The sequence below is a fragment of the Toxotes jaculatrix genome, chromosome 15 (genome assembly GCF_017976425.1).
Source record: "Toxotes jaculatrix isolate fToxJac2 chromosome 15, fToxJac2.pri, whole genome shotgun sequence".
NCBI classification, from domain to species: Eukaryota; Metazoa; Chordata; class Actinopteri; family Toxotidae; genus Toxotes; species Toxotes jaculatrix.
Genome location: NC_054408.1, coordinates 5,107,945 through 5,120,348, shown reverse-complemented (window position 1 = coordinate 5,120,348; position 12,404 = coordinate 5,107,945). Strand labels below are relative to the sequence as shown.

General features: G+C 40.3%; 1 protein-coding gene across 2 annotated transcripts; it reads left to right on the top strand.

The window, feature by feature from the left end:
* The first annotated feature begins 247 nt into the window (after positions 1 to 247).
* Positions 248 to 11,437, top strand: sec22a (SEC22 homolog A, vesicle trafficking protein). Of its 2 annotated transcripts, none has more exons than XM_041058095.1 (7): positions 248 to 347; positions 1,764 to 1,974; positions 5,700 to 5,863; positions 6,349 to 6,528; positions 7,975 to 8,093; positions 8,316 to 8,381; positions 8,776 to 11,437. In XM_041058095.1, exons 2-7 carry the CDS (start codon positions 1,793 to 1,795, stop codon positions 8,974 to 8,976), a joined length of 912 nt encoding a protein of 303 aa, XP_040914029.1. In that variant the 5' UTR covers positions 248 to 347; positions 1,764 to 1,792; the 3' UTR covers positions 8,977 to 11,437. The 2 variants fall into 2 exon arrangements, with proteins under 2 accessions (XP_040914029.1, XP_040914030.1); XM_041058096.1 differs by lacking the exon at positions 248 to 347 and adding an exon at positions 452 to 490.
* Positions 11,438 to 12,404: the final 967 nt, after the last annotated feature.

Below are 12,404 nucleotides of genomic sequence, written 5' to 3'. Positions count from 1 at the left end.
TCTGGATTTTTAATTGGAATTTCTTCAATCTGATAGGGAACCAAAAATCTGAAATTCAATCCAAATACTCATTTCATTGTCATTGATAGAAGTCAAAACCCTTAACCAATAAAATATGTCCCTAGTGTTTTATTATTGAGCCATCGTTGCTTTGCTGTCGTTTGCATTTGTTTATTTATTTGTTTTCTGCTTTGCTGATCGGTAACTTTCTTTACCCACAATGCACAGCGAAACAGCCACGTAAACGTACAGAGCCGTCTTCGCAGTGTGTAGCTTGCTAGCTGTCTCTGGTCACTAACATAGCAGCAGATCACTGGTGTCCACACGATGCTACACCCGTTTGCCAGGTATTATACATGCAGCTGTCTCAGAGAATGAGCCATGTGTGTTTCGTTCAGTTTCGCTTGTACCGATGTTCTGACCTATGGATATGCAAAGCATCTAGCCGTTAGCTCCCTAGCCTGCTAACGCTAGCGTCAAGGAAATGTTGGTGAGCAAGCTAATTTGATTAGCTGCTAACGGTGGCTAGGCGGCTTATCTGCTCCAATTGAGCTAGTTAGCTGCATTTCCTTTAATCCAGACTGGCTGGTAACATTACAGGAAAGGTAATGATAAAAATTAAACTTTTGGCTAATGTGCCAAGCGTCCGGCTGATAGAGTTTTATGTAACTAACGCTAACTCTGCTTTCCCCTAGCTACTGAAACATGGCTTTAGCTAACGTTTCCCCTGACAAACTCTCGTTGTAATGTGTCGCGGGTCTCTTATTGAATCAATCTAGGTGGTAACGTTTAAGACTTGAGTTTGTTTTGAAACTATGAAATGTTCGTGTTTTGCCACGAGTGCAGTGGAAGCACGTCGCGACGTGATGCCTCCAAACGCTTCCTCTCAACGTCCCTTCATTCAGTCTGTGGAGCTATCCGTGGTCCTAACACAACCGACCACACAGCGACTGACAGGTTCCGTTTGTTTGGTTATTTAGAGCTGACCCTTTAATATGGGGATCAAAGTGGAAACGCCCTCCAAGCTCACGAATGCATAATTAATCATAGCAACGTCTACTTTAACCCATTATCAGTGAAGGCAGAAGCATTACGTAAAATACTCCAAGTATTAGGTAAATCTGTTTTTGTTATAAATAAACTTAACCATATGTTTTTAGGTTTCCCTACATGGCACTGGCTGAATTTGCTAACTAACAAACTGCAAAACAATACACTAGAACTTCTCCACCTTCAAATATTTCTTGCAAAAACTTTGCCTAACTCTTCCTACTCTTCCACTTTTGAGAAACTGTCTATGTTTTCTGCTTTGTTCTGGAAGAACCCCCTCAGTGCTGTTTAAGGTGTTTAACAGTTCATTGCTTTTAAATCTCTCTTTGCATAACAGGTCTCACCACAGAATGCTGTGGGGTCTCCTCCTCATTTCTAAGCGCTCTGACAAAACTGTATGAAAGATATATTTCTTTATATTTGTGTTTTGACCTGATTTAAGCTTGGGCTTGAAGAGGATGTCTATTATATGCAATACGAGAGTCATTACAGGAGGATTTTGAACTCTGTGGTATAAAAAAAATACTGAATGATATGAATATGCTCACGTGGCTTTTGTCACATTCGTGGTTAATTGTTTGAGACATAACATAGACTGAATTGAAAGCATTTTATTGATCAACAATATTAGATATTCTGTATATTACTGATACAGTCTCAGATTTGAGCTGGCTCTCAACAAGCTTTTTTCCCTGTTTTATGTATGTTCGCAGGCCTTCAGTGAGACTGTCAGAGCTGTAAGATGTCAATGGTATTATTTGCCTCCGTGGTCCGGGTCGGGGACGGCCTCCCTCTCTCTGCATCCACTGACTATGAGCAGGACAAAGAACTTCAGGAAACCAAGAGGCATCTCAAAGGTCTCTCCAAGAAACTCAGCCAGTTCCCTGACCGCTGCACACTTAAGTCTGGACCTTACAATGTCAAGTAGGTCTTACTTAAATTCCTAATGTTTGGCCATTTTAGATGGACCCTTTATATTCAATTGATCCATTAATTAAACAAGAATAAACTATTAAATGTGAAAAATTGTCAGTATTTACTAGATAAAAACATCATATCCAGCTGCACATGATAAGGATCATTGATATGTATTTGACTTTGAATTCATTAGCTTAATATATTTTCTATTCAAGGTATAAAATAGAGATTTAGATCGTTTTACTGCATCTTTATCCAAAATGACCCATGGGGGATTAAACAGTTTACTGCTGACAGCTTTCCTCCTCTCTTCCTGACCCCCTAATGCAATTTTGATGGAAAAACGCTTTTTAATTTGAGTGATTTGACAGCTAGGCTTTCATTTGAGGTGTCAGGCTGTTTCTGAAAGCTCCACCAGTGCTCAGGGAAATGCTTTGAAAGTCTCTCAAGCACTGTTTGTTAAGACCTAATTAGTCTTATTAAGACAGGGGACATGACCTCAAAAGAAACTTAAAATCAGCCATTAGTGAGCCAGCTATACCTTTCAACAACCAGAGCCTCTTTTGATAATGAATGATATCCTGAGGCATCTGAAGAGGAGGAGGTTAGATGGCAGTGAAGGTCACAACATGGCAGGCAGTTTTTAAAGTCTCAGGTTAATTTGTTCTGTAATACCCCAGGCCCTTTAGAAGCTGTTGTTAAGTTTGTTCTTGATTTGGGATTTTCTTTGCCCACTGCTCCTTGCACTTTGGGTTCTGGGGCATTTTTAGTCTCTTTCGCACGCACAGCATGTTTAAGATCTATCTACAGATTTTCAGTGATGTTTTATCCTTTACTCGGCAGTGAGTTAATGATATATTTTATGATCTGTCTGTGCACTGTTCCGTGCACCCTGTCTAGAGACTCAAAGTAATGGGAAACAAATCTGACCACTAGAAGGATGTCAGAGGCGGTGATGCACTAGTTGCAGCTGGACACCGATTTTTGACAAACCCTGTAAAAGGTTCTGTGACACCAATCTTGATTTCTTCTCTCTGGCTTTTCAAATTTAGAATCAAATTCAGGGTTATTGTGATCAGTTTTAGAGCTGTGCATGGTCAGACACCTGTCTGCATGAGTGAGCTGCTACTGCCCTGTTTTTCTGAGGTCTTCTGATCAGGTCTTGTTGGTATTTTCCCCCCTGCAGGCTTAAAATGAAAGTGGACTGTGCCTTTGAAGTTGTGGCTCCTAAATTTTAAAATTCATTCCCTTTTGACCCTTTGAATCTTCTGTTTCTTCTGTCTTTTATTGTGAAGCACTTTGTGGTGTCTGATATTGAAAGGTGCTGTTTAAATGCACTTCACTTACTGTGGGCGTAATATTCATAACACACAGCACCATTGACGCAACCACCTTGATGGCATGTACTAACTGTGAAGGAAGATTTTGTGTTTTTCACAACTGTGAAGCTAGAGGCCACAGTATTAACCATTATACAGAGCTATGAGTGTGAGGTGCCTGGCTGCTTTTCTCTGATATTTTGTGTATGAGTGGGCTGTTGGCGTCTCTTATTTTTGTTGTTCTCTGCAGATGAAAACTGGACAGATTGTTAAAAATAATTGTTATTCCTCCACTGCCTAACAGCTGGAGAGCTTCTAGAGCCCTGGCCAGGACTAGCTTCCCTGCCATCAGTCGCCAGATTGCATGCCTTTAAAAATGTTGATGTTTTTGCTTGAGTTTAAGACAGTTGGGATCGACATCTGTCCATCTTTGGTTTTTAAGGGATTTATAAAACTTTTTGGAAAGCTTTTATTGCACTCAACGTAATGAGCTGTCAGCATAGACTGTATAAGACATGGACGTAGCACCCGTGACGTCACCCACTGGTTTCGGGGAGTCAGTTTTGTGACCAAATCATGGGCATTTGAGCTGCGCCATCTTGGATTTTAGTGGGAGTGTACTTTCCATATTTGGCGGAGAGGCCGTTACTCTACGGCTCAGTCGGGGTCGGCCGACCGAGAACCCGGCCACTTAGTTCGGAGCAACAAAGCTAGCCTAAGGCTAATCAGCTAATCAGCTAATCAGCTAGGCTAACAAGCTAAGCAGCAGCTACATCCACCACACGACGGTCCCCGAGTCCGACCCGACTAGCTCGACCCCGTGTAACCGCGACACACAGCATACAACAGAGATCATAATGTTGCTGCTGTGTTTTAAACATGACTGTTTCAGATAGAGAAGTTTTAGATGGAGCTGCAGGGTCTGGTGGAGTTGTGGGGGGAAATTTATTTCTAGTCTATTATTTAACTGTGAAACAATCATTATTATTTCATATTAATAAAATATATTAAAACGTTAAAAACATTATTTATATTATTAGTAGTAATGATAACAATAAAAAATAATGATAGTAATAATAATAATAAAATGTTTAATATTTCATATTTACATATTTACCGGCTTTCACCGCTGCTTCCATCCACTATCACTAACAACAGCAGCCGCTTACTGACGGAGCTGCTCTGTCCATGCAATGTCGGACTTTTTAAACAGAAAAATGAGACGAAATAAAATTTTTGCCTAGTATTCCCGCAATAAACGGACTCTGAGAGCAGGGAACACACCGCAACAGCGTTCCTAACATTAGCTGCTCCGGTCCTCTATCTGTATCAGCAGCGACCATAAATCGGCAATTAAGTCATAAGCTAGCGGCAAAATATGCTAATACATGCTAATTAGTGCAAACATCCAGGTAAAATAGAGAGAAATTTATTTACCGAAAAAACTGCAACACAGACTCCTTCGACGGTCGGTTAGTACAGTCTACACTACAACAAGCCATACTGTCACAAAAACCTATCCGAACATTGGCAAACAAACACTGACACTGCAGCCCCCGTCAACCGCTGGAGGCTGTAAATATGTTTTTTAGGCTGTAAAGAGAATTGCTCACTTCTGGAGCCAGCCCCCAGCGGCAGCCGAGGAACTGCAGCTTTTTGAACGCGGAAGTGATCCTCACTGCTGAAACCTACAACTGCCCCATTCGTTGTCAGCCTGTCTCCCCTCTGTTTTGGGGGGGGGGGGGGGGGGGGGCTAAGACACACGCATGGTTAAACAGAAAGCAAAGGAAAGGTGAAGAGAGAGGCGCAACCGTTAATGACAGCTAAACGCAGCAGAGACTCTCACGCCGAGCTGAAATTAAATTAGATAAATGTTTTGTATTTTTTACTTGTTTTTATTTTTTTCTGAAACACTTCTTCATATATTTTCTATACACGTTTTGGTCTTGTTTTTTTTCTCTGCTTGCCACATGATAAACCACATCTGTCTGTTCTATTTGTTGCCGTTTATGTTCCACATTTAGATGTGATAACTAGCTTTCCCTTCAATTGTGTTCTGAGCTATTCAGATAATGTAGAAGTCGTTCTATCTGGGGAATTTAATTTGTGCTCAGTATATCAATTAACACTGCAGGGCCCAGAGATAGTGTCTGCTAAGGTGCGTATGAATATGATTGTGTTTCTGTGTTTAATTAGCTCTTGATGTGTGAATTTTAGGTGGAAATGTGCTGAAACAGTGTTTGCGCTGTGTTTGGAGCAGCAGCCAGTAGAATCAGAAATGCCACTGTGTTTTTTTTGCATGTAATCTGCACTGTATTTAGCTTGATGTCCTAATTAGTTTCCCAGGGTTTCTGTGAAGAAAAGAGTGCAGTGTATGAAAAGTAGTAATGCTGGTGCATGTGCGTATTTCAGTTTCACAAGCTCTCTGGGTGTTGGATACCTGATGGTGTGCACCGCAAACTACCCCAACGTGCTGGCCTTCTGCTTCCTGGATGAGCTGCAGAAGGAGTTTATTGTCACCTATGACACCAAGAGAATCAGCAGCGTTGTGCGGCCGTACTCCTTCATTGAATTCGGTGAGCTCCATCGATTTTTACAGCATGTTTCAGCCTGTCACACATGGTAAACATTATGAAGTCATTTGCTTTGTGACTTAAAGAATACAGGATAGAGAAATAAGAAGATATGATAGCTATATTTTGCAGCATGTTTTAGTTAGATGGGTAAGCACTGTTGGTTTTTGTAGACTAGAAAATTCTCCATAGCTCAACAAAAGGTACTCTGGGGAAAAAAGGAGGCATAGGGAAAGTGGTTGCACCAAAAAATAAGTAACACTTCATCATAAAATTGCTTCTTGCAAACATCCCAAATATTACAGTGTAGTCTGAGAAAAGCTGCGTGTTTATTTCCATTTTGTTTGACCTAAAGATATTCAATTTGTAATGTTTGACATACAAGTATCAAAGACAGAAATGTCTTGCTCTCACATACAAATGACCTGTTTATCTTCCTTGTTTTGCTCCCTGCTCCCTTTGTTTTTATATTAACTGTGATCCTTCAGACACATTCATTCAGAAGACCAAACAGCGCTACAACAGCCCTCGTTCGCTGTCCACCAAGATCAACCTGGCTGACATGCAGACAGAGATCAAGCTGCGACCGCCCTACCAGCTCTCCCCTGAGGACCTGCGGGCTATCAATGGATTCTCTGTGCACACGCCCTCCAAGTACAAGGGCATAGGTACGACAGGAGCTGCTGCTGCACACATATACACACCCCATACAAACCTAATTCAAATATGAAAGAGGTTTGCTGTTGTAATAGACTACCTTTTTAATTTCCCTTCTGGAAATCAATAAAGTGTGAATCTCTTCTTATGTTATTAGTTGGCACTGTTAATACTGGTAGCACTGGTGTTTAAGGTCAGTGGTGATTTCCTCAGAATATTGTATGCTTTTTTGCAGCAGTAAATGTCTGATACTGGATTCACCATTGCACCTGTCATTGTCCATATCATTTTGAGCTATTGGGTTATAGACCAGTTCACCTCAAACTTGTTGTTTAAAATGTTTAAAGGTACAGTACTGTGCAGTTACCTCCTCCTGGCTTGTTTTTGTACTTCAGAGCATCAGGACAAATCTTTTTAACTACAGTTGAATTGTTGAAAATCCTTGATAGGTCACTTACAGTATCACATGAAAGAAGTAGACAGTTTCCTTGTTGAACAATATATAATAAGGGTTCACTATTTTCACTTTATTTGCTTTATTACTTTATGTAATTTTTAATATTAAAAACTGATGAAAATCTCATAAACATCAATAATATAGAAATTCATTTAAAAAATAACATTTGCAACACAAAACCCATAATAGTTTTATCATTTGTTGTTTTAATAGTTACTTTTCCAGGAAAATTAAGAGCTGATTTTGCATTTTCTCTGCATTGTTTTCCTCCATTTTCTCACTGTGGGGCCATTGTTTACTTTAAACTGCAGTGAACAGTATATTGCAGCAGGAAACCTTTGCAAGCATGGTAACATAGAGTGTCTGTGAATATCAATTTAAAACTAGACTTTTAGGTTTTTCAGTAAAAATCTGTATGTAAAGCCTGAAATATACTAAAACTATGGTGGTCAGATACATCTCATATCAGTCAAGCAGTTCCGCTGTTGCTCTGTGGCTCAGACCCCCTTCCCCTCAGTTGCTCCAGAAAACAACCCTCTTCCACGCACCGTCACACCTCAGCTGCCCCAAGCTAAGCGATGCCACCCCGGGTCACTTAGAGCCGCTGTGTTTCCCTTGACATCCTTTTCAGAGCAGCTCTCCATGCTTTGTTCACCCTCTGTTGGTCGCCTTGCCAGTCTCCATTTTCTGAGAACATAAATCATTTTGTCCCAGGGGGATGAAGTATGCTAATCTGATAATAGTTATGTATCCCTCCTTTTACTGTGCCAGAATTTTGTGGATGATGCAAAAACAATGTATTGCTTGGCTTATCATTTCTATTCAAGGATTTATCTTTTATCTTGCAGATAGTGGTTTTTATAAATATTTACATTTCATAAAATGCATATGCTTTGTTACATACTTTGGAAAGCAGATTTTTTTTTTCCCTGAATGCTTTTGTAGTTGATTTGTCAAGGCAGATATCGCCTGTAATAAAATTCTTCTTTCTCTCTTCCAGCTCCCACACAGATGTTGGAGCCAGTGACTCTCCCAGGCATCGTGTCCTGTGTGCTCAGTGTCCTCTGTGGAGGCCTGAACCTGCTGCGAGGAGTCCACGCTATAGAGAGCATACTACAGGTGAGGACATGTGGAGAAATTCTGGTTTCACACTGAATCTGTTTTTATAGTTGTGGCTGCCAGTCATAATGGTAATAACAAATGTGACAATATTCCAAACATCCATTTTGTTCTTTAAAAGTCTCACGTCACATTACATTGATTTCATGATGCCATGTCTAGACATGAATGCCTAGAGATAAAAAAAACCCTTTTCTCCATGCCTTTTCTTCCTGACTGCAGAATGATGATGAAGACTTTAATTATGTGATTGCCTTCTTCCTCGGCACAGCAGCCTGTCTGTATCAGGTAAGTGATAGTCTGCGGTAAGAGCAGCCCATCACTGGCTGACTGGCTGACTAATGGCCCTGCATTTTACAGCTCAGCAGCTTGTCAGCTAGACTAACATTAGCAAAAGCTCAATGCGTTTCACCCCACTACCTTCCCTAAAACATTTTCATCAGCTCCTTTTGTGCAGCTCTTGATACTAAATTCAGTTTTTTCCTGAATTTAGTATCAGGAGCCACAGATCGACTGAAAATTGGTAGACCGATGTGGGGAACATAGTTATCTGTCAGGATTTCTTATGTACTGAAGACTTATTGTCCAGTGAAGGACATTAATGATGACAACATGCCACGGGTCAGTGTCAGTCACACAAAGTGTGCAGCATTCAAATTCTTCTCTGCTGTTCTCCTTTCAGTGCTACCTGTTTGCCTACTTCTCTGTCTGGAGGAACAGTAAGTCCTTCCTGGCGTTTGCACTCATATGTCTGTCCAACATGTATCTGTATGAACTGAGGAACATGTGGCAGATCCTCTTCCATGTGGCGGTGGGGGCCTTCATGACCCTGCAGATAAGACTGAGGCAACCGCTGGGCAAAGCGCCAGACTATAATGTCTGACAAACCCTTTAAACACAAAGGGCAAACGGACCTTCCATCAGATGTCTCACATATGCCCTGGAAATGCAGCGGACACAGCACTGGCCAGTCCGGGGACAAAGTGGAAACAAAAAGCAATCCTCGCAGTTCAGGAACAAAAAAAAAAATCAGCCCTGCAGTCGTCCTGTTCTCACTCAGTCCCAGCACCAGTGGACAGATCTCAGTGTGACACCGCAGCCGGAATCCTCCGTGACTCTCTGATTTGGGAAGTTGCCTATTCCCAACTATTGTCTGACAACAGGTATTTAGTTATACCCCCTTTCACTGCAGCCATAGCTTAGGTCAGAATCCTGCATACAGGATGTCCAGTTTTGCAAACCTGTACTCTCCTGACGCCCGCAACATTAAGTACTAGAACCGAAGTGTCATGTATAACCCCCATCCTCATAATAACTAATACAGAGGCCATGGACACTGTGTCTAAAGTGCCCTAAGAACTTTGCCGAAAACCTTTCATGGAGCATCACGTCAAATGACACTGCATGCTGCGCTTAAGAATTTGACCAGACCCTTGATCATAGTTTTCGGTATTTGATGTTCTTTGATTATTAAACCATGGACACATTTCTGGTTGTACAAACACTGATGTTTAACGCACAGCCTTATATTTTCCTTGAGCTCAGTCAGCAACCCTTGTGGTCTTGGCTGAAGGCTGGACTGAACAGAAGTGCGTAAGGCAATGCAATTGTAAACTGATAAAATTACTTTTGGATTACTTTTTTAAAAACTTTTTTATTTATTTCACCCAGGTCTTTCTAAATTATTCTTTTTTCTCTTTTTTTCACCTGTTACATGCACTTTTTGCACATGTGCTCTTGCGTACCTGACCTGGTGCAGGACTCTGGTTTAGGTCTTGGTTTAAAACTATGCAATGCTGCCTCATATAAATGATTTCAGTCCTGGTGTATTGTCATTTTGTAGACCGTTGATTTTGCTATTTATTTACTGATAGATTGTTCATTGGTGAGTGATCAATGAAGATTTTATTAGATTTATTTGTTGTTTTTTTTTTTTTTTTGGTCGTTCCATTTTTTTTTACGCAGACTTGCATCTACTTGTCACAAAGTAACTCCTGCTCCAGTAGACACAAACAGCCTGTTAGCATTCATACCCTACTTCCTCGCCCACACAGCCTCAAGCATGTGCCAGTGTCAAGTGACTATGTTAATAAACAAGTCTGTGTTGGCAGCAGTAAAGATACTAGCTGTGTTGTCGAGGCCAGAGGCAGCCCCTATCATCTGAGCAGCCCCTGGCGTGTTTTTCCTCCCACCGAGCCCCTCGGTTCAGACATGGTTGCGTCTGCCACTTACGAAGACAAAAACTTATTCTCTCACCCTGCCTGTGTAATGGGTATTAGCACTGCATTCACATTTAATGTAATTACAATCAGGGGATGCCACATTCATCGTTATTAAGCAGTGTGAGATTTGTTCGGGAAATTGTGGGAGGATTTCCTGGCTTCCTGCAATATCCCGCCAAATAATAGCAAACAAATGGAGAAGGGTAGAGATTTGAGTCATGCCTTTATTGTTCATTGTTCATGAGTAGCTTAACAGTTGTGCCAAGATTGTCGTAACGTCTTTTTTTTTTCTTTAACTAAATAATCTGTTTCTCATTGGATAGAGTTAAAAGCGAAAATGAAAAGGACTATAACCACGCAAATACACTCAATGTCCATCTGGCATCTGCACTACAAATCTGTCAGGGGACCGCTGCAACACTTAAGCCTTGTATGATTCATCATTGTGCTCTCTCAATGTTCCCTGGTTTCCAGCAGCGGTACCACACCTACATGACCTAATAGTCTTTTTTTTTTCACAATATGGCTCAGACTTGATGGGATGTGAATTGTGCTTCACTGGCTCAGGTTGTTTGTGTTCACAGTCTCTTTACAGTAGATGTGTAGAGTGGGTGTGTTGTGTAAAATATGAAAAAAAGAGGCTTTTATACTAGTTTATCCAAATATGGAAAATGAATGTGATCATTTCCAGGTCTTTAAATGTGGGAATTAACTGCTGATTGTTTTTTTGTTTTTTTGTATGTATTGTACAAATTGTTCACATTTTAATTCATTTTGTTTTACACTAGAGTTTTAATGTGACACCTTTAAAGTCCCCAGTCATGATCGGTTCACAGAATAATAAGAACAGTTAAATCCGGTGTTAAATTCAGAAAAAGAAGATCTGGGAAAGAATGGATTTGATAGGAAATGGAAGATATGTTGGAACACTGGGTTTAAAGCATATCTGAGACCAGAAGTGCTTTAATTTTGTCCGTTTTCTGTTGCACATGGAAACACACTGATTTATCATGACGCGATCTGGTCCTCTTCATTCCACTTGAAACATATCTGCTCTTGTATTTGGACTCATTGTCTCTGAGCTCAGCTCTGGAACATTGAACATTAAAAAGAAAACCTGAGACATTACAAGTACAATGACAACCATTCTTCAGCAAAAACTGAATGTAGTGTTTTTGCTGCAAGCTGAAGCAATGCTATGCAGCAACAGGCAACAGACTGCCTCTTGATTCAGAGGCAGCTGAAACATTTTTCAGGCAGCTCTTTTATTTTTTTGTTTTTTTGTTTTTTTTCACCAGTAATTTTACAGTATTATGATTATGATGATTATAATTGATGTTATTTGTGAGTGCCTCATTATAAGGAACAGCAATTTCCTCCAGATGTAATTAATGAAACAGGGATATATTTTTTTCCTGAGCAGGAAGTATGTAGATTTTAATAACAAATGTGTGCTGCAGGTGTAAATTGCAGTCTACTTGAAGGACAATTTGAACTCAGCGTGCTTCAAGTGAATATTAGTGGTGATAATGTTTTTGTGGCAAAGCTTGCACAGTCAGGGACTCACAGGTTGGCTGTTCAAAAAGGTCAAAATCTCAAAGTATGAGGCTCTGAGGATTTTGTTTGCTTCAACATGTCCTTGAGTTCCTGTGAGAAAAGCCAAGTAAATACTAATGGGGTTACTGGCTACAGTACAGTGGCCTTTTATTCCATTACAGACCATTCTTCATATTCTTAAATTTGATCTGAAGATACTCAATTTAAATGGAGAGAATGAGATTTAAATTGCAGTCCAGCATTGCTACTTAAATGCATATCAAGAGTCATTGAATTACCTATTAACCAAGACTTAATTTATTCTTTTTCAATGTAATGGACAGTGATTTAACTTCTATATAAATATAGATATTAAAGCTGTAATGGATGAAGTAACATTCAGGGTACTAATTAGCAGATTAGCATTTTGCTTCCTTCTCTTCCATCATGTATAAACAGTTATCTTGATGAAAAGAAGACAAAGGATCCAAACTGTACAAACTGAGTGATGCAGTACTGCTGCCATCTGTTGGTAGACTGTATGAACAAATGA

What these genes read in the sequence shown, in the direction of transcription:
- sec22a (XM_041058095.1), top strand. Translation starts at nt 1,793, where the DNA reads ATGTCAATGGTATTATTTGCCTCCGTGGTCCGGGTCGGGGACGGCCTC. An exon ending in CTCCAAGTACAAGGGCATAG is followed by an intron (nt 6,529 to 7,974) that starts GTACGACAGGAG and finishes TCTCTCTTCCAG; the next exon opens with CTCCCACACAGATGTTGGAG. An exon ending in CAGCAGCCTGTCTGTATCAG is followed by an intron (nt 8,382 to 8,775) that starts GTAAGTGATAGT and finishes TTCTCCTTTCAG; the next exon opens with TGCTACCTGTTTGCCTACTT.